We start from the raw sequence: 22,269 nt of genomic DNA on the forward strand, positions 1-22,269 counted from the left end.
GTTCACATCACTAATCATTAGAGAAACGCAAATCAAAACTACGATGAGGTGTCACCTCACACCGGTCAGAATGGCCATCATCAAAAAATCTACAAACAATAAATGCTGGAGAGGGTATAGAGAAAAGTGAACCCTCTTGCACTGTTGGTGGGAATGTAAATTGATACAGCCACTATGTAGAACAGTATGGAGGTTCTTAAAAAACTAAAAATAGAACTACCATATGACCCAGCAATCCCACTACGGGGCATATACCCTGAGAAAACCATAATTCAAAAAGAGTCATGGGGACTTCCCTGGTGGCGCAGTGGTTGGGAGTCCGCCTGCCGATGCAGGGGACACAGGTTCATGCCCCAGTCCGGGAAGATCCCACATGCCGCAGAGCAGTTGGGCCCCTGAGCCATGGCCGCTGAGCCTACGTGTCCAGAGCCTGTGCTCCGCAATGGCAGAGGCCACAACAGTGAGAGGCCCGCATACCGCAAAAAAACAAAAAACAAAAAACTAAATGTAGCTGACTTTATTTCTCAAATGGAAAGTCAGACTTTCTAAGAAAGGCAAGTACAGACACCAGTTTGCCTAGCAGAGAAATAAAATTGATACAACTCAAAAGGACAAATGAAACATGCTCGAGAACCGGTGGAGTGCTTACCTCACACTGTTGGAGATGGTGATTCAGGCTGTCGATGGCATCTGTTTCATCGACATGCTCCTTGTTGTTCAGAATAAGATGGGTATTGCCAACCCAGGCTCTTAGATCTTGAAGTTTGCCTTCTAGCTGTTCATACTGATTTAAAACTCTAGTCTAAGAAATAAATGGCAAATTAGATAATAAAATTCTCCAAGCCTACCCAGAGTTTGTGAGCCTTTGTGAATAAAAACAAGAAGCTACCTTTTTTACTTCTGCAGCATTCTGGAGGTGGAGTAGTCTGGAAGCCCAGGTGTCACTCACAGAGCTGAGGGACTTTTGAAGATTCTTGGCATCTTTTTCTAGAGCCTTCAACAGTTGAGCTGGGACTTCCTGAGGCTGGCTGATGATAATCTGATTCACACATTCCAGTTCCTGACTCACCACCGTGGACAGATCCTTTAGCTCCCTGTCTACCACCTGAAGGCATACAGTGGAGTTACCTCCAAAATCAAGACTAGAAATCTTGCTGTCTAGGAATCAGCTGTGAACACATTTTTCAGTCACCTCAAGCCTACCCAGGCTTTAGGGTTTATAAAATGTTTTTATAGACATTCACTAGTTTATTTGGTTCTCACATTCTTGAAGTAGGCAGAGTAGATATTATTATCCTGCATTTACAGTAGAGATGCCTCAGTGCTTAAAAATGTGAATTTGTTTTCCCCTGAGGTCGCCCACCTGGTAAGCAAGAGAGCCAAGACTTGGATTCAGGTTTTCTGACTCAGTGCAATGCTCCTCGCACTACAACTTACTGCCTCTCCAAGAACAGAGCAGAAGTGTATGTTATTTTGTATGTGTGTCATTATGCTTTAAATAATGTTATGCAATGTAAGTCAATCAAAGGACAAGTCTTCCACTCCAAAGCCCAAGGGAACAGAACCAATGCATATAAAAATATCCCAAGCCAGCTTTCCCACTCAGCTACTCCTCAGTAGAGAAGCCAGAAACCAGCTGTGGAAGAGCCTGGTAGTTGTTCTGGGCATCATCCTCATTTCCCCTTCAGCACCCCTGCCCAAGGCCATACTCTAGATACTGAGAGAACTGGTAAACCTCTACAATCTCTGTCCTCATCGTGACTCCAATCCTGTGACAACTCTCAGCCTCCAATTTCAGCCAAAGAGCTATTCCTCCTCCCGCTCAAGGCTGTCTATGTCTTTCCATGTCCTCAGGGACCTCATTCCACCAGTCAGCACTTCCTCTCTCCTCTAACTTCAAATTCTCCTTTTCTATTGGTTCTTTCTCCTCAGCCTAAAAATTCACTCAAAACGTTCCTCTTTTAGTCCATCTCCTCTAGCTAGTGTTCTACCTCTCTTCCCTTGCCTGCACTATCAAGCTTCTGGAAAGAATGACATACATTAATTGTCCACACCTTCCAACCTCCCGTTTATTCTCAATGCAACCTAGTTTATATCCCATGACTCCACTGTAACTGTTCTTATCAAGGTCCCCAGCAACTCTCAGGCACTAAACCCCCTTTCAGTCCTCACTGTACTCGGTCTCCCTACTGCATTTAACACTGCCGACTACTCCTCCCTTGAGTCTCTTCTGCTTTGGCTTTTGTGAGACTAGTACTCCCTGGTATTCTTCATAGATCTCTAGTTACACTTTTCCAATCTATTTTTTGTCCATTAAATGATAGTGTTTTTGAACACGTTTTTCTTCCTGAATAGTCTTTATTTTCTCCACGCTGATGGGCCTGGAGGAAGTCTCTGGGAACCTACCTTGGCCTGACACAGCAGATCCTGTAGCTCTGCCAGATTTAGCTCTAGAGGTTGAATTTGTTTGGTCCTCATTTCAATGTCTCGTAATAGAGACAGATAGGATACCAACTTCTCATCATGTTCTAGGCAGAGCTGCCGGTTAAATACATTCTGTGGAGCCAAAAAGAAAACTCACTCAAATCTGACATACTCCTTTAAGTCTGCTTTTTAAGCAGGCAGGGTCTTAGAATAGAATAGAAATTTTTGCTACACATTGGGTGGAATGAAATAAAATATGTTATTTTGTCTAAATTGTCTCAAATCAATAGACAAAAAAGCGATTTTATTATATTTCCTCAGGGAGCAGAAGCTCAAAATTATCAATCTATAAGCATCATTTTAGCAAAACTTCCAAAACCTATTCTGACTTCAGGTACCATAGCCTCAGTATTTTAAATTAGCTTCAATGTTAGTGTCTAACTTAAAATCCTTGCAAATTTCAGAAAGACATTCAGAGCCACTGCCTAATTTTCCAACAACTATTTTACAACTAAGTTATATCTTAGAGAATCATCTAGTGCCCTGAAGTGTATGTATGTATACAATTATACACATGAAAACTCAGTATCTTGTCAAGAGTCTTAGCATGAAATTAGCTATAACAGATATACACACACACACACACACACAAACACACCATTGGGTAACTTACTTTGGTAGCCCTGAAGGGCTCCGGGTTCACACTCGTTCCCCCCGGTGCAGTCATGAAGGGGGTTTGTTCACTGCCAGGCTCTGAGCTCTTTCTGAGTTTCTCCTGTGGTGTTTTCTCATCCATCTTCATTGTGGGGTATGATATTAGGGGTACCATCTCTTCTTCACGGGTTTCTGGAATAGGACTAATGGTGGCATCCTCTTGTCCTGTACTCTCTTTTCGAGATACATCTTTGGACAGTTTCTCTGGGAGAAGAGACACTGAAACTCTGGGAACTCCCTGAGTCACTATGCCTTCAAAGGACCCTGCTTCTGCACCTGTAACTATAGGGATTGACAGTTTTAGAAATTTCTCCCCCATTATTTCCTGAGTTGTTACTATTTTAGATTCAAGAATTCCGCAACGTTCACCATCACTTTTGCTGTCCTGAGGACGAAGGTCCTTTCTGTCTGCGAATTCCAAATAACTGACATCTTTGGAGCCTACTCTAATTTCTTCCAATTTAACAGCGCTTGTTGAGTCAAAAGGTACTTCTTGGTATGATTTTTCTTTACTTTCGTTAGATGAGAAAGTCAGATCTTTGGTTTCCCTAATCTTAAAAGTAACACAAGAATCTTGATGATAATTGGTCTCCTGTCTGGTGGTTCCTTGGAAAGACTTCTCTGTTGTGAAAATTGGGGATGTGTCTGCAACTTGGGCTTCTCCAACTGGTTCCTGGTAGCACAATCCTTCAGGTTGTGGGGTCAAAGAAGAGAGTATTTCACTCTGGGTCCCAACAGTAACTTCTTGAGATAAATTTTCTTCTGGTTTTAAAGTCAAGCAGAGGCTTAAATTTTTCACATCTCCTTCACTGACCTGATTAGAGTTGAAGAATGTTAAAGCATCTTGATTTCTTACAGAAATTCCTTTGGGTATCATTTGGGAAGAAGAATCTTCAGCTTCACCAACAACAGAAAATCCCAGCTCCCCATCAGTTTCTTTCTGTTTTTCACTTATAGTTATTTCCACAGGTTGACTCTCTATATTAGAGTCATGGTCATCTCTAATGGCAGTTTCCTGATTCAGTTTTTCTTCTGAAAGAACTGCTGGTTGGCGTGTTTTGACACTTTCTTCTACAGTCATCTCCCTCTTTCCTCTCTTACCTTTCTCCCTGGTTTTCACTGGTTTCTGCATAACCTGCTGACTAGGCAATTTGCCCGGAGTTTCACAATTTGATTCTTGTACTTCTGAAATAATTTCTCCTTGGTCTTCCCTTATTTCTTTAGAATCTAGACCTGATATAAACTGTTTCATTTGAGAAATAATTTCTGTCTGTGCCACTATTTTTTCTTGCTCTTCATTTGTATTTTTTTCCATGGTATTATAAGCCACCTCTTTGGGGTTCAAGTCACAGATTTCTGAGTGAGGGTGTGTCACTGAACTTTGGCCCAATGATTTACCTTTACCATCACTAGAAATTATGACACTGAACGATTCTTTAGCACCTCGAGAAGATCTTCTAACCTGACCCTTGCATTCCAATTCCTTTAATGAAATTTCCCTGCTCTTTTTTGCCTGCTCCCCATTAGAAACTCTCACTTTAACCTTTTTCTGTGCAGACTGGTTTTCAATTTGAAATAATTTCTCACTTTCTCCTTTACCACAACTCATTTCAGCAGTCTGACTGCAAGCAATTAACATTTCCTTTCTTAGAAATTCTTTCTTTAGTTCACATACTTCAATTCCATCTTGCTTTTCACTCTGAGCCTGGTGATCACAGGACTCGAAGGTATCTACTTGGATTATAGTTGCCAGTTCAGGGCTAATAAGTCTTTTCTCAATAGCTTCCTTTAAAGTTACTCTCTGATCATTAAATATGTCAATAATTCCTCCATCTAACACCTGACGGGATGCAATAATTCGGACCATGCTTTCATCCACTAATTTCTGTTCCAAAGCTGATGCCAATGTCAATCTTTTCCCCGTGGCAGTGTCTATAATTCCTCCAGCATTTGCCTGAGCTTCCAGAACCTTCAGTGTAGCTGCAAAATCTACTTTTCCAAGCTGAATTGCTTGAGACAATGTAAGTACTTTGTCACTTGCTCCATCTTTAATGTCTGAGAAGGGGATTACTTCTAGATACCTCTGTCCAGATTCAATATCAATCTTACACTTTTTTACTAATTCTGCATAGGGAACAATTCTGTAATTCTCAGGATCTATAATCCCATTCATCATTCCTGAAGACAACATTTCTTTATTAGTTAAGAGTCCTTCTTTTTCAGCTTCTGCCAAGGTCAATCTCTGGCCAGAAATGAGATCTATAAAGCTTCCAGTCAAGGCCTGAATTTCTTGGATTTCTCTCTTCAAGTCCGGGGTAACAAGATCTAATTTTATGGCTTCAGAGAGGGAAATAGTTTCCTTTGTTTCAGGATGAGAGAACTGATGGAGGCTTAAGCTCTCAACTTTTTTGAGTTGTTCGGCTAAATCTTCATCAATAATGCCATGTTTAAAGGCACTATCAACAGAAAGTCTCATCCCAGATATATGGTGAATGATACCTCCATCTACCACCTGCTTTGTCAACAACTGCATGGCCTCATCCCTCTCCAAAAGCCCTCTGTCAATGGACTGCACAACTGTTAAAGGGGCTTTGCTATCAGGGTCCATAATTCCAGTTGTTTCCAATTGTAAGCTAATTAATCTCTCTCTAACTGCTTTTTCAGCATCTCTGCCTTTAGAAGCTTTCTCCAGATTTATAAGCTCTGTCTGGTCAGCACTGTCCACCAAGCCAAGATTTGAGGCCAAAGTTACTGAAACCTTTTTGCCTCGTGTCAGGTCAACAATTCCACCAGTCACCACCTGCCCCTCTAAAATTCTGGTGGCTGTTTGTGTGTCAAGAAGTCCAATGGCAACTGCTTCCTTCACAGAGCAGAGTGTGTGGGTACGAGGGTCTAAGACACCACTTATAGCTTTGTCTGCCATGAGGACATTGTGTAACAATTTCTCATCCATTAGACCTTCATCAATGACTTCTTCAGTTTTCAAAGACTCGCAGGTCTGAGAGTCAAAGAAGCCCCGAAACATGTTCAGCTTTCCCAAAAGTTTCACAGCAGTGTGACTAGGCACAAGGCCTCGGGCTACTGCTTCATTTAGTAAGAGCTTTTGACCTGTCTGTTCATGAAAGATACCGCCCTCTAGTAATTGTGTAGATAATATATTTAAGGTAGCTTCTTCAAGCAACTCTGAAGGATGACTGCATGACAGGGAAGTTTCACTGCCATTAGCTTCTTTGTCTGTCTTTTCTAACAACATCATACCACCACCTGCCATGCTGTGTCCTTCTGGACTTTGTTTATGGTCATCCCTACCCAAACAAGTCTTATTTAATGCTTTCTTTCTGCCCAGATGAATATTCTTATCCTTTTCAGACTTTAGTTCCGATTCTAAAACTAGAGCTTTCTCTACCTGAAATTGTGACTTTCTGCTTTGGGGTTTTATGAGAGGTCTTCCAGTTTCACCTAGAGTATATTCAGTTTCAAGTGTGTCTGCCTGTTCTTTCTGACACATAAAGGAAGTCTTTCTGAGAGTCTGCCAATCTTCCTTTGGTGATTCAACAGGAAAAGGATCTTTGTCCTCCACCAAAGTCACATCTTCTGCTTCCTCAGGAGGTACCATAAGGAGAAATCCTTTGTTGACATTTTCTCTGGTAGACACTTCTATTTGGTCTTCCTTTTTGGTATCTAACAACTGCCCTTTAAACTCTGACTTGACTTTATCTATGACCTTCAAAGTACCAACATTTGGATTTCCCACTTTTTGGTGCCCTACAGACAGGTCCCTTTTGGTGTTCTCTTCTGTCTCTACAATGGTCTTTTTGCCTTTTGCTTCAGTGCAATTTGCCTGATCAGGATCTTCTTTGTTCTGAGAAGAAAGCTGGAACTCATGTGGCCTCACAGTCAGCCCATCACAGAAAGTTTCTGTGATTTTCACATTCACCGATTCTTGTAATTTCTCAGGAGCATCTAGTCTCTGGTGCCCACTTCCAAACACTTCTGGAGGACCTGCTTGATCACCTCTTGCTGTTAGTGCCTCTATCAGCTCATTGTCCAACAGGAGCAGCCTCTGTCCATCCCGCACATTAATATAGCTGTGAGTCATCAGATGAAACAGCAGCTTCTCGTTATGGCTTGCGACGCCCTCAGTTTGGCCCTTGCTACACAGCACACCTGCCGCTCCAGGATTCGTGTTCAGTTTGCTTCGTTCTAAAGAGTCTGCTAATTGCATGTGGGGCATCACATCGGGGATACAAACTGACTTCAAGTTATTGGCAAGATCTTTGTCTAACATACCATTTTCTACTGCTTTTTTCCAGGACCAAATCTCTGTGGTTGCTGGTAGAAATAGGGCTTTAATATGCTGTCGGCCACTAAGGATTTTATGGGCTAGTTCAGTAGACACAATACCTTGTTCCAGGGCATCTGTAATTGGGAGAATCTCTCCGGACTCGGGCCATAGCAACCCCATGAATGACCAAAGGGACTCCAGAATCACAAGTGCAATCTTAGCAGCTATTAGATCATTGCTCACTGCTTCATCTACTGTCAGTCTATGCCCAGTGACAGTGTCTATGATGCCTCCTGTCTGAAGCTGCCTTATGAGAAGAGCACAGGCCATATCTTGGTCAATCAAATTATGTCTCACAGCCTCTCCCACTGTAAGTCTGTGTCCTGTTCTTGGATCTACTATGCCTCCAGCAAAAAGCTGAGCTTCCAGCACCCGGACAGTGACCTGCCTATCTATTAGCCCTTCCTGAACTGCACGGAAAATGCTAACCTTCCGGCCTGATTTCAAGCTCACCATTCCCCCTGCCAATTGCTTGACAGGCAGCAATTTCAACCCTGATTCCTGGGAGACAATACATCTCCTCATCAGATCCAGTAAACCGATTTTCTCAGCTGTGTTTGGGTCTATCAGGTTCTTGGATGATCTCAGGTGAGACTCTAACACTGAGTAAAGCCAGGCAGAAATGAGGCCTTGGTGAAAAGCCTCCTCTAGGTTAATACAGTTCTCATCAGGGGGGAGACTGAAACCTCCAGTTGCCAGGTGAGCTTCTAAGATTTTCAGTCCAACTTTCTCATTGATTACTTTCTTTTCAATTGCTTCCACCACAGAAAGAGGGCCTTTGTTCTCAGTAAGCCTGCTGATTAAGGACAGGGCATCCTCTAGTTCCTGGAGCTGCTGGTACATCTGGGGATTAATGAGGTTTCTGGCTAGGCCCTCCTCCAAAGACAGCTTTTCACTGGTCTCAGGGGCAATGAGGCCAGACATGATAACCTGGGATTCCAGGAGCACAAGGCCTGTGTCTTGGTCAATGAGGCCCTTTTGCATGGCTCTGAAGATGGGAAATATCTCCACTGTGCCTAGGTCAATCACCCCAGCAACTGCTCTGCAGCCCTACAAGAGAAAATGAAAAAGAACACTGAATCAGAGAAGCACAATTGTTGAAAAGAATCATTCAAAGAACTACAGTATATCAAATTCTGACCACAAGAAAAAACCCAGCCTGGATAAGCCCCAACCTGTAGGAAACATTCTGAAGCCTGGCAGTGTTAATGCTAAAAAAGAATTTTTCTAAACTACACAATGTTTAACATGGCCAGAAGTTCACAGATTACTCAAGGGATGGTAGCATTAAGCATATCTGAGTGACAAGCTCTACAAAGTAGCAAGCAGTGAAAGTGAGGGGACAGCTATTTATAAAACTAAATCACCACAAAGGCTCCTACAGACACATACCAGCTCCCCCAAAGTGAGAATTCAACCCCATACAACAACTTCTCAGTGTTGCAATCCACGCAGAAGACTCTTGAAGTAGGACCTCCCTGCCGATGAGTTCAGCGCGATGGGTCCACAGGATTCGAAGAGAGACTTAAGCAGCCCAGCAACAGCTGTGCAGCTCAGTAAATGGCCCTGTGTATATTACTCAGGCAGCTGTTTAGCAACTGGAGCGGTCATACTCTTGGTGGCCAGTGCTAGCGTGTCCCATGGCAATGGCTCTGAGTTAAATTAGCTCTAGGAATTGGAAGTAGCAAGTCAAGGAAGGAGCAGACTAGGGACTCTTGACTCTGGAACCACTAATAACTTTTCTTCTAGTCCAGGCTAGAACGGGTAGTACAATCATCATGATGACAGCTACTACTTGTTGGGCACTTAATATATTTATTAAGCACTGACACCCCCACAACAATCCTATGAAAACAATTAATTTTTAGTTTGCAGATAAGAAACTGAGGTACAGAGAGATTAGGTAACTTGTCCAAGGTCACAAAATGAATGAGTTCCAGAATCAAACCAAGATCTTACTCTAAATCTCAAGCTATTATACTGCCTCCCCAGTCAGATCCGGAAGAGCAGGAAGGATAAGCACAGTAGAGCTGCATCTTACACAGGAGTTAGGTACTAACGACAGAGAATAAGGCAAGCCTTAACACACTGTCAAAATTACCCTCACAAAAAAGCCTGAAAACAGCTTCTGAAAAATTCCTCTTTTGAAGCCTTTCATCGCAATATGATGTTATTCAGAAATTAAATCTTTCCAGCGTTCTACCACTTAGAACACTTCATCACTTTTATTAATCTCCAACTTTCCACTTCTTCTTGTTAGTGAGCATTATCTTCGTCTTCTATACATGCTTTCATCTATCCCTCTTTAGTCAGTGTTACTTTTTGATCCTTATTTAACTCAACTTATTCATGGAGGATCTTATTGAAGTTAACTGCCAATCACTTCCTTGCCTCCTATATAACGCATTTCACTTCTGTCTCAGTGAGAAGTAAGCTCCATAAGAGCAGGTACTTTGCCCAGTGGATGTCCAGGACTAGTACCAGCAGTTAAAGAAACATTTGATGAATAAACAAATAAGCTGATAAATAGTAAGGAAATCCTTAAAATCATTAACCTATTTCCCCCAGATTTTAAAAACATGCCCTGAGGATTTGGATTTCAAGCTTGATTAGTTGCACACTATCGGAGACGCAGAACAGACAGCAAATGAGGAAGCAGATCTGGGTCGCATCTTCATCTCACTGTATTTGTTCAAATAATGGAATAACTGAGAATTCTCCGCACTATTTAAAATATTATGTGTTATTCTTCATCCTCCCTCTGTTTTCTGACCCAGAATGTAGAGTTTAACATGTATAGGGTAAACGTATGCTACGTGAACCTACAAGTTAGCTAGTCTTTATAGATTGAAGGAAAAATCCCGCGGGCATGTGACTCTCTGAAGTATATGAAAAATTCCTTTTACAAAATCCACGTAAAGACTATGCAGAAGCAGACAATACGACAAAGGAAAAGATTCTTTGGGGAAACCTCTAATTTCTTCCGTGAGTTCACAGAGTCTCAGAAATGCTGGTATTGAAAAAAAGGCCTGGAGTCTAGCCAAAGAGAAAAGACTGTTCTTTCTAACACCCTCGTAATTGGAGGAGAGTCAGGAATCACTGTATCAGGAAATAATCCGGAGAAATTCATTTCAGCCCCACCAAACATGGGCATTCTGACCTAAACAAGCAGAAAAAGAGGGAGAAGAGGAAAGAAAACATAAAAGGCTTCTACTTACCAGGGTTGCAGGGTGTGCCTTGGGCAGATAAGAGAGAGAGCCTTACGGAGCAGCTCAGCCGTATCGCACACACAGTGTAAGCTTGGTGTTAGCGTCCAGCATGCGACTGTTTGTTTTTTTGCAAAAAAGAACCCCAAACAGGTCGTCCTCTTTTCCCTTTGTGCATTTGTGCTTAAACTCCAAAGGGTTAGTGAAACTTGTAAGCAAGGATGTCAGTTAATCAGAACAATACTTCACATGAAACACACAAACGGTAACAGGGGACACATCATGCTCAATGTAGTGGTGCTCAGCAGCTTGACTTTCTTTCTCTCCTTCTCCCCTTTTTTAACCTTTCAAAATGAGAACTGAATGTTCTCAGCAAGCAATTGTTAAAACTCTTCACGTACTCCCGTATATGGTGAAGCGATGAGCCATTAGAAGTGGGCTACCTCACACAGAGCATGTTAAACCAGCACATTCTTTTTGGAAATCTGCTCTCAAATAAATCACAGCTGGTTTTGCATTGTGGTCTTTACAACTCTAGCTCCCGTTGCACAAATTTCATGACCAGAGTCAAAGCATGTTTTGTATGAATATCATTTTGAGCAACATCTAGACCAAATCTGATTGCCACAGGAGCTTCACTTCCGGCCTGCACCACGGAATTCGGCCATTGCTTCACAACATAGGAAACAAGCAGGCAAACACACATATATATCCCAGAGACACATGTATATAATATGGTAAGTTTACATATACACACACGTATCCAGGAAGAACTGAGGACAACCAGCAGGAACTTAACAACTTCCATATGGTCCAGGAAATGAACATGAGAGGGAACTGGTAAAGATGTCACATGATGGGGCGACAATGGGTAAGGGGAACCAGTGTCTCAGTCAGTGCAGCTAATCCACCAGTTTCTTTTGGAAATTAACATTTCTCATTTATGTAGTAGACAGGGAAAAAAGTATGGGGGGAAGAGGTTCACAGCCTTTACTTCCCAATATTCAGAACTCTTGGCTATCAACTTTTGAGTGACAATGCCACAGAGTAACCTTATTGCCTTCTGATCAGATATAATATAGCATTTAGGTTCTCCTTGACTGTGGTCTGCCACAGAATGGAAGATCACACAACAGTGAACCAGGTCTAACGGGTTAGCCGTAAGCACCTTCTAGTGATTTTTGACTGACCAACACATCGTGGAACCCCAGTAAAGAAACACGAGACACATGGCTGCTACAGTGAGGTTAAAAATTAAGTCACACTTGTCATGGAAAGCTAGTGATCATGACTCCCAATCAGCAAAGCTGCCTGCATACCGTTCAAAAGGTACCCTTCCAACATTTGGAGAGAAAACTAAAAGTACCTTTTGTTCTGTCTGCTGGGCCAGCTGGCTCTGAAGCTGCTGAAGCTGGTTTGCTGAACCATCACAAAGGTCATGGTAAGCCTTATTCAGGGCATTCAATTGCTCAGATATCTGTTCCTTCTCTTTTTCTGAGAGCCTGGAAGATGAAGCATGAAAGCTCTTTCAGAGAAAAACCTTTCCCCAAACTCTTCTCTATTGCTTCAAACTGACTTCGCCACCTTGGATAGTATTCTCCTTCATTACTGTTCATGATGGATCATCTGGTCACTCTTCCATACTCATTGAATACTTTGGCATCCAGCTCACAGCTTTCTTGTCCATCTCAAACCAAGTCATGATTCTTGGTTATGTCAATGCTCACGTCACCAATTATCTAACACCCGGTGCTTGTAGTCCTGCGACCTTCTCAATCCAAATACGCACCACGCCACTTCAGCCCCACCCACACATGGCAAACTTGGATGCTACCATCATCTAAAATTATTCCACTTCTGAAATTTTATTTTATTTTTTTAAGGATTTATGCCAGGAATTTAGTCACAAACATATCTAGGATGCTGAGTTCAAGAGTTTGATCCTTTTTCCAAAGAGACTGCACATCTTACAATGCTCCTCTTCGTATCTGTCTCACGGATTATTTTTTAAGCAGTTGGTGCCTTACTATATAGAAAGGTGCAGCAAGTCAGACCCAAAGTACAAAGTCATCATATCTAGTAACCGCCATTTGTTTTCCACTGAAAATGGTAAATTCTTCCCTGGACCCTCCTCACAGTGGCTCCTAAGGGATCACACAGGTTGTGAACCTCTGGATGCTTCGTCCCAACACAGCGCTGTCAGAAGCCCTGCGAAAGGCGCAGAAACTGAAGGCGGAAGAAATGGCGGCAGCACACCAACACTCCTCTCCTCAAGACCTTGTTCCCCTGTGTGCAAGGACCGTCCACTTCTGAAATTTTAAACTTCAAGAATCTACTATCGGATTGTAACTTCTGATTATAATCCTACCTGGCTAGTTTTCCTTCTTTACTCCTACAGCTCTTCTCTTTTAAAAACCAAATCTCTTAAAGAGACAAAAGAGAAGAATAAAATATACTCTCACTTACTCATTACCCAACTATCCAACCTTACCAAATTTTATTGTAGTATTTTACCAAATTTTCTTCAGATCATTTTCTTACACATAAGACATTACTGATAGAATTAAAGTCCCATGTGTATCTGTCACCCTGTTCCTATCCCTCTCTCCCCAGAAGTTATCACTATCTTGAATTCCTTTTCTCATTCTACATGGTGTTTCTGAGACTGAATCCTGTGATTCATCTTACAAGCATCCATCAGCTTACTGAGATTTCCCAAACCTTCCTTGACTCCTCCACCTCTCTTAATCCATCAGTCCTCTCCATTTTCTTCAGTTTCTTCTCTTTGGAGTCCAAACCCACAGGCCACCATCTCAATTAGTCCCTATTATCTTTGCACTCTCTCCTCACTAACAAGACTCCAGTCCCAGATCAACCAAACCCCTGGACTTCTCTGTTCCCACATGCAGCCTAAGTCTATCCAGTGGGGGGATTCCAAAACCACGTATCAACAGAAGAGGTCTTCCTGGTTTCTAACCTCTACTGGACTTCCGTGCTTCCTGACAATCCTCTTGGAGGCTCCCACTATAACTTGCAGCAAACAACCTCTCTCCCTATTTCAAAGAGAAAATACACACCACTGGGCACTAATTCTCTCACTTTCTGACTTCACTTCTGACATATTTATCTGTATCCATACCTTTCCTAATCTCCTTTTCCTCAGACCTCAGAGGAAAAGGTGTCTCAACTCCTGTTTAAGGTTGTATTTTCTACCCATGGATAAATTTTATCCTCTCCTACATCCTTTGCAACCCCTCTCCTTGACTTCAATTTCTCTCTCCCTTTCGGTCCTTGAGACTCAGTCCATAAACACAGTTAAGTCTCCCCGATCTTTTAATAAAACAAAACCTTTTCTTGAACATAAATTCTGCTCTAAGTACTTGCTGCATTATTTCTCTCCTTTCCCATGGCCAAGCTCCTTGGAAGAGTAGTCTGATTTCATTATCGCTACCTTCCACGCCTCGTGTGCTCCCCATTACGCTAAATCAGACATCACCCCCCAGCTTTTCACCAGAGTCACCAAAAGCTTCCAACTCACCAAATTTAATAGCCATGTCTCAGTTTTAACTTTTCTTCACTTTTGACCACTTCCTTCTTTTTGGAGCCCTGTTCTCTCTTGGGTTCTAAGGTATCACTCATAATTTCCTCTTACTTCTCTAAGGCTTCCTTTATAGGCCGAGAAGCCCTTGAACCCTTGTAAGCTAATCCAGTCATGGTTTCTTCTATGCTGACGACTCAAACCTCTGTCACTTCAAACGTCTCTCATTAATTCTAAATTTACACATAAAGCTGCCCACTGGACAACTTTAGTGGAACTACATAAGGCATAAATAATGTATCAGGTACTTCCAAATACATACTGGAAGCTTACCCTCTGATGTCCGGTGGGTTCTTCACATTCATAATGTCTGAAACTATAGCTGCCTCCTTCTTCCTCAACCCATACTTTCTCCTGTATTCTCTGTCTTGGTTAGCAGCATCACCAAATACCCAGTGGCCTAAGCCAGAAACCTGGGAGTTATATCTGATAATTTTCATTGGTCACCAAACCCTGTAAGTTCATTATCCATATACTATCTTTTGAATCTTTGTCCCCTCTCCATCTCTCATCGTTTCTTGCCTATATTATCAGAACAGCCTCTTAACTGGTCTCTCAGGCCTCTACTCTTGTCCCATGTCTATCCATTCTCTATAAAACTGTTCTAGAAACCTTTATCAATGAAGTCCAATCATGTTTAAAATCTTTCCCCATAGCCAGCAGGTAGAATGCATACTCCTCAGGATGAACTACAAGGCTCTTCCTAATCTGACTCTTGCCACCCTGAAGTCTCCAGCCCAAATCCTGATCATGACCTGAAGTTTTAGTCAGGTAGATCCAGTTCCCCCAGATGTGCTGTAATCTCTCATTTAATACTCACTTATGACCATGCTTGGCCAAGAAGATCTGTGAAGTTTTAATGGCCTCAGAGACTTGTTCCCTCTTGGTTGTTAGCTCCTCTGCCAGAACCTATGCAGTAGAAGAAAAAAGTTTCAGAACCTAAGATATTAAAGAACCAAAAATCATTTGAAATAACTTAAAATAAAATCCTAGAGAAAAAATTAGCTTAGGTAAGATGATCATTACCACTATATACAGTGATCTAGAAAGCAGAAGTACAAATAAGATGATGTCTTAAGTTTCTTTAAGTCCTGGAAGTTAACAGTTATTGAGATCATAATCGTTCCTGGTGGCCCATATGTGACGTATTATTCCACTTAATGAGTAATCACATATTATGCTACCCAGGAAGTGACAGATGGACCTTCTACTCACCTGCTGTTCTAAAATAGCTTTTTCAATGTCTGTTGATTCTTTGGTCTGGGATGAGGTAGCTTTGCTTTGTGTATTCTTTGCTAGGGTAGACATCCAGCCCAAAAGTTCTTTAACCTTCTCCACATGTTCCTGTTTTTCTTCTTCTACCACTTTCTAGAAGAGGAAATAGAAAATCAGTATCTTGGTCAATGTCTTACTACACCAGCCTGATTCAGAGTTCCTAAAACAAAGACATGAATGTTACCTAAATCATAGCTAAAATAACCCCAAGTTAAATATAATTCACCCAGCCTACAGCATTGCTCACCAGCGCCTGGGTGATACTAATAGCTAAATTCATTATATCTAGGTTAGCACTTTTCTAAAAAAGCATGGTGTTTTAATATGTGATGGGCAGTCAATAATTATTTACTGATTTTAAAGAGCCCTTCATGGGCTTCCCTGGTGGCGCAGTGGTTAAGAATCCGCATGCCAATGCAGGGGATGTGGGTTCGAGCCCTGGTCTGGGAAGATCCCACATGCCGTGGAGCAACTAAGCCCGTGAGCCACAACTACTGAGCCCGCGAGCCACAGTTACTGAAGCCCGTGCGCCTAGAGCCCGTGCTCCGCAACGAGAGGCCACCACCGCAATGAGAAGTCCGCACACCACAATGAAGAGCAGCCCCCGCTCACTCCAACTAGAGAAAGCCCACACACAGCAACAAAGACCCAACACAGCCAAAAATAAATAAAATAAAATAAATTAATTAAAAAGCCCTTCACATATAGCATCTTACATATGTTCATAATTCTTAGATTTACAGATGAAAAGATGGACATCTACAGAGATTAAATGAGGTAGGTACTGACAGAAAGGAAGTCTTTTGCTAATTTACATGGGCAAAAGTTGGTATGGGTTAATGTTTCCAACAGCATTTCTTTTATAAGTGTTATTGAATATGTGGAAACTTATTTTGCAAAGACATAGAAGATCTTCATAATTACAAAAAGACTGCATACTCATTACAACAAATTCAAATAATCTGAAATTCATAATATATGTTCCTTTAATCTCATTTCCTCAGGAATTTGGTATATATATTTCTAAACTTGTTTGTATGCCCATATTGTCCCTTTGTGGTACACACAGTTTTGTTATTACTGAAATCATAATTATACATAGTATTTCAACTTGTTTTTTTCCTCAAAAAATATATTATAAATATCTTTCCTTGTTGGTTCATTTAAATCTATTTCATTATTTTTAACAGCTTCATAGCATTCCATCATATGGAATTTGGATATTTCCACTATTTCTCTTTAACAAATTATGCTTTATTAAGGATCTCTGTTCATATCCCTTTCTTCATGCTTATAATGTTTCTGTAATAAAGATACTTGCAAGTGGGAGTGTCAGACACAAGACAGTCTGTCCTCATTATTCACTAGAAGGCTGTGATGTGCCTTATGGAGAAAATGCGCTTAATAAGCTTTGTTCAGGTGTGAGTTATATTGCTCTCGGCCATGAGTTCAATGTTAATGAATCAATAAGATATATTTTAAAATGTGTTTTTAAACAAAAACACACATAAAACCAGGTTGTGCATTATCCATTGACAAAAATGTTGTGATGTGACCAGAAGCTGGCAGGAACCTAACCCTGTGTTCCCCTGGATGCATGAATTCAGAATTTGCTGGTACAAGGGAGATCAGCTCAGTGCTTTGTGACCACCTAGAGGGGTGGGATAGGGAGGGTGGGAGGGAGACGCAAGAGGGAGGGGATACGGGGATATATGTATAGCTGATTCACTTTGTTATAAAGCAGAAACTAACACAACACTGTAAATCAATTATACTCCAATAAAGATGTTAAAAAAAAAAAAAGAATTTGCTGGTGCAGTGTGTACAGTGCCTTCATAGAACATGACTACTGTGAACAATGGACATCGGCTGGCTGTGTGTGCATTTTAAATCTTGACAGATGAGGTTCAAGATTTTTCATTCTACTTTCAAGATGATTTAGGACCCAGTTGCCCTCACCTCCTCCTCCTCCAGCCGCCGGAGCGCATCACTGATGTATTTCACGTGCTGAGTTGTTAAGGTCACCAATGCTGTGTAGCGAGTCCTTAAGTCCATGAACTACGGTTCCAAAAAAAAAAAAAAAACAATTTAGATAAGTTATCTGCCAGAAAAGTCAATTTAAATAGTTGACAATAAGAGGAAGTTTTCATGAAGTCACACGCTCGACAGTAATCAAACTGTAAGGCCTCGATGAGCGAATCTTTCCTTGAGGGAAGACAGCGGCACACGTCCTTGCCCCACCCTTTCACCTCTTGCGTGATGGCATCTGAAGAGGAAGGCATGCGACGGCGCTTGCCCGGGGATTTCTGCTGTGATTCCACAAAGGCCTTGTATGTCATCAGTTGCAATTCATAGTCCTGGGGGAGGAAGACATTGAACTACGTTTACACAGGGCTTATAGCTCACACTGTCATGCAGTAGCATCACAGCATTTCAATGGTGAAAGGCATTTTGACGATCCTTTGGAATAGAGGTTAGCAAACTTTTCCTGTAAGTTGTACTATCTCAGTCATGGCTACTCACCTCTGCCACTGCAAGTGAAAGCAGCCATAGAAAGTAAGTAAATGAAAGAGCATGGCTGTATTATGATAAAACATGACTTAGAGACACTGAAAGCTGAAGTTCATATAATTTTCATATGTCGTGAGGTATTATTCTTCTTCTGATTTTTTATAGGCATTTCTCATGGGCCATATAAAATAGGTGTGCAGGCTGGATTTAGCCTGTGGGCCAGTTTGCTGCTCCTGAATTTGCAGTTTGTTGTGTGCTGACCCCATCCTTTAATCTCACACATGGGGCAACTGAGGCCAGGAGACAGGAAGTGAGCTTCCCTAATTAACTCAGTGGGTGAGCAACACAGTAAGGATTGGAATCTGTCTTCCATCCCTAAACCAACGCTCTTCTCATGTCACCATGCTATCTTGTCACTTCCTCTGCAATCCTGAGAGTGCTGCCTTGGTCCAGGCCCTCTTCATAGCTCACATGACAGTGCAATAGCCTCTTACTCTCCTGCTTAGAGTCTCACCTCCAATTTATTTTCTGTCCTGCTACTAGCATAACTCTTCTAAGTCAAAAAGGTGACCACTTCGTTCCTCTGTTTGAAAGTTCTCAGTGACCTAGAGAAGATCTTCTCAAATATCAACATTCACCTGGGGATCCTGTTAAAATGCAGATCCTGATTCAGCAGGCTGAAGATTCTGCATTTCTGACTAGTTACCAGGTGATGTCGATGCTCTTGGTTCACAGACCATGTTTTGAGGAGCAAGAACAGACTGGGATTGACATATATACACTAATTTGTATAAAACGGATAACTAATAAGAACCTGCTGTTTAAAAATAATAATAAAAAGAAATCCAAAAAAAAAATCCAAAAAATAAAATGTTATTCAGATTATTTATCTTAACTTCTTACTATTTTACTTCTTGGCTGACTCCTCTACGTTCTTAGAATAAAATCCAAATGTCTGTGAGCCCCAGCCAGCCCTCAGTCTACACGTTCAACTTTATCTGATGCCACTCTTCTTGCTCAGGCTGCCCAGGCCATAACCTGTCAGTTCTGAGAACCCGTTAAGCTCTTTCTTATTTAAAAAAAAAAAAAAGAACAGATGGTAAAGACAAAGGAACTGAACAAGGCCTTTCAAAGGTTGGCCCCAATCTCCCCTCTCATTTTCCACAATCACTGTTTCTCATGTAAAGTACACCTTCTAGCTATACCAGAATTGCTAGAATTTGCTATTTCCTCATATAATCATTGGATTTTATTCCTCCGTGGCTTTGATTATGCAGTTCCTTTTGCCTAGAATGTCTTGCTTTCTATTGTCAACTTTGAAAATTCTAGGCAGGAGGAAAATACTGAATGAGTTCCATAAGCAGTCTATTAAAAAAAAATAGTAACAATAAAATATTAATAAAAACACGTGCTACCATTTACTGAATGTATTTTAAGTTTGAGGCATTGTCCTATGTATAAATTATCCCATTTAATCTTTGCAAACACTTTGCAATCACCAGTGAGGTAGTTACTGTTCACATTTTGTAGATATAGCAACAGAAACTCAGAGGGGCTAAGTGTTTGCTCAAAGTCTTAAGCCCAGAAAATGGTGAAGCTAGGATGTGAACTCAATTCTTTGTGACACCAAGTCTCCTGTTATTAACTGAAGAAATGTATTCATTTAAAAAACTATTTGTTGAGCACTGACTATGTGCTTGTCAGAAAAAACCTTGCTCCCCTTGAACTTACATTCTCGTGGGAAGGCACACGTTAAACAAATAAATATATGAGAATCTCAGGTCATTTTTTTTTAAAGACATTATCAGAGAAATAGGGAGTGGGGAGCCAGATCTTGCATAGCCTCATAAATCACAAAAGGACTTAAAATTTTAGTACAAGTATGATATGAAGCCATGAGACAGTTCTGAGCAGAAGAGTGACAGGATCTAATCTCTACATGTTTCAGCTATGGTAAGGTACACATTTCCCTCACATTTTAGTATCTCTAAAATTTGCAATATGTCTTACTTGACATGTGCATAATTGCTGGAGTTTCTCCCTTTTGGGTAGTGTATAAAATAATGTGGCTTATAATCGATGGTGTCTGAGGTTCTGTGATGTGTGGTATGTTCCTAAAAAGTGAGTCTGGCTACTGTGTGGGAAAATAGCTTGTGGGGGCAGGAGCAGAAGCAAGAGAGCAGCGCAGAGTGCTGGAGCAGGCCATGGAAGATTCTTCACTTAGATGTGAACCAGGAAAATGGGGGAGGGAGGGGCAGCGACGGGTAGTCAGATCCGGGACATACTGGAAGATGAAGCAACTTGTTCCCAGACTGTTGTTAAACATAAAGTTTAAGGTAAAGAAAAGAGTTAAGGATGTCTCTTGGGTTTTTTTTTGCCTCAGCAGCTAGGAAAACGGTGACACTATTTCCTGAGATATGCAAGATAGTGAGAAGCATATTTGAGAAGAAAACCCAAAAATTCTATTTTTCACATGGTAAGTTTAAGAGGCCTGTGGGTCATCCAAATGGAGACTCCTCAAATCTCAGCTGATGTCTGGTACCTCTCTGAGCATCCCCAAATATGTGGCCATGAGAAGCACACATCTGCATTAACCTAAGGATGGAGCAGAAGAGCTCTGCTTACTTGTCCAAAACCAAAACCTATAGTGACATGCAGATCTTCCTAAGCTGGAGACGATTTACGTTCCTTCTGGGATATGGTAGCATTACCTTTACAATAGTGGAGTATTGCTGGGAAAATTTTTGACACTGGTCCAGTTTTGTCTGATTTCTCTCGATTTCTGCAAACAGCTCCTGGGAACCAAAATATCACAACCTTATCATTGTCATTATCATCACTGAAACAGCTGAGCATTTACCATGTTCAAAACTTAACTGCGTCAGAATCACCTAGAACACTGGATAAAGCATAGATTGCTGGGTTCCACCTCCAGAGTTTCTGATTCGATAGATTTGGGTTCGGGTGTGAGAACTCGCATGTCTAACACGTTCCCAAGTGATGCTGATGCTGCTACTCTGGTTGTCCACACTTTGAAAACCATTGTTCTAAGTATTTTCATGTATCATTTCATCTAATCCTAACTACAAAAACCTCAGGAGGGCAGTTGAACAAATAATGGACTATGTTTTATTGTTAAGGAAAGTAGAATACTAAGAGACTAAGTAATTTGCTCAAGTTCTCATAATGAGTGAGGGAGTCAAAAGAAACCCCCCAAAAACCCAAAATACCAACAAATAAAAACTGCTTTGAATGAAATAATTTTCTTCCACTCATAGCTTTCCCTGGGTTTTCATTCCCCTATATTCTAATCCTAGCAAAACAAAATGTAATATCAAGAAACGAAATAAAGCAAGATAATTCTACTCTGCCCATCTAGCGCTTTCAATATATACTCACAGAAACTCAGGACTGGAAGGGGCCTTACAGGTTACCTGGCCTAAATGCAAAACCAGTACCTAGAGCCCATCCTGCTTAAACCCTTTTCAGAAGGAGCTCAGAATGTCTTAACATTGGAGGGAAGCTAATTGCTAGCATATCATCTTCTTTATGATGAGCTAGCTTCCCCCGTGCAACTTCCACTCGGCTACGGCCACACCCACCGTCTGCTGGCTGAGCTGCTCGGATAGCACTCTGCTGTCCTCAGCCTGGCCTGGCTTCATCATTTCCTGCTGGGCAGTGGTTTCCTCAATCCATTTGATGAGAGTTCCATGGCAGGCTCGGTAATCTCCCAGAACTTCCTGGATACTTTCTAGCTCAGATTGGCTGCAGAAGCAAAGGGAAACTGCTATCAGTTATCTTGGTATAAATACAATTAAGTAAATGAGGCAATTCCCTCCAAGCCCAGTTGGGCTTAACCACAGAGGATACATCTTTATTTTGAGGAAAGAGCAATGCAGCACTGAGTGGGAGCTATGCATTTACCCACTACGCTATGGGGTGAAAAGTGAATAGAAGCCAGTCGTGCCCTGCTAGGCCTGGAATCGGCTTTGGGGCCTGGCATCCCATGATAATCCTTGTCAAATTTTTCACCTATGTTGCCAAGGATTACCAGGTTGCCAATAAGGTAGTACTGCCTGTACACTTTTGTCTCCTGATGACAGAGTACCTGTCAGAGTACTCCAGCTATGATTTATGAATCACTGTAGTTTCTTGGGGAGAAAAGTAGGGGTGGAGTGGGTAAAAAATAGTAGTAA

General features: G+C 41.5%; 1 protein-coding gene and 1 pseudogene across 18 annotated transcripts in view; both read right to left on the bottom strand.

Moving 5' to 3' along the window:
• Positions 1-22,269, bottom strand: part of MACF1 (microtubule actin crosslinking factor 1) — a 342,346-nt gene that overhangs the window by 121,626 nt on the left and 198,451 nt on the right. For 13 of the 18 annotated variants that reach the window (XM_029231096.1, XM_029231102.1, XM_029231098.1 and 10 more), the window contains exons 29-39: positions 21,676-21,838; positions 20,785-20,868; positions 17,812-17,919; positions 17,522-17,620; positions 15,503-15,655; positions 15,108-15,196; positions 12,056-12,191; positions 3,098-8,533; positions 2,407-2,556; positions 890-1,105; positions 650-802 (exon numbers count right to left, since the gene is read on the bottom strand). In XM_029231096.1, coding sequence (XP_029086929.1) covers positions 650-802; positions 890-1,105; positions 2,407-2,556; positions 3,098-8,533; positions 12,056-12,191; positions 15,108-15,196; positions 15,503-15,655; positions 17,522-17,620; positions 17,812-17,919; positions 20,785-20,868; positions 21,676-21,838 — 6,787 coding nt within the window. The remainder of the gene's footprint in view (positions 1-649; positions 803-889; positions 1,106-2,406; positions 2,557-3,097; positions 8,534-12,055; positions 12,192-15,107; positions 15,197-15,502; positions 15,656-17,521; positions 17,621-17,811; positions 17,920-20,784; positions 20,869-21,675; positions 21,839-22,269) is intronic. The other 5 variants (XM_029231113.1, XM_029231111.1, XM_029231110.1 and 2 more) reach the window with 2 other exon arrangements.
• LOC114898890 lies at positions 12,199-14,165 on the bottom strand (annotated as a pseudogene).

This window comes from Monodon monoceros, unplaced genomic scaffold (assembly GCF_005190385.1).
Source record: "Monodon monoceros isolate NGI ecotype Baffin Bay Population unplaced genomic scaffold, NGI_Narwhal_1 Super_Scaffold_18, whole genome shotgun sequence".
Classification (NCBI taxonomy): domain Eukaryota; kingdom Metazoa; phylum Chordata; class Mammalia; order Artiodactyla; family Monodontidae; genus Monodon; species Monodon monoceros.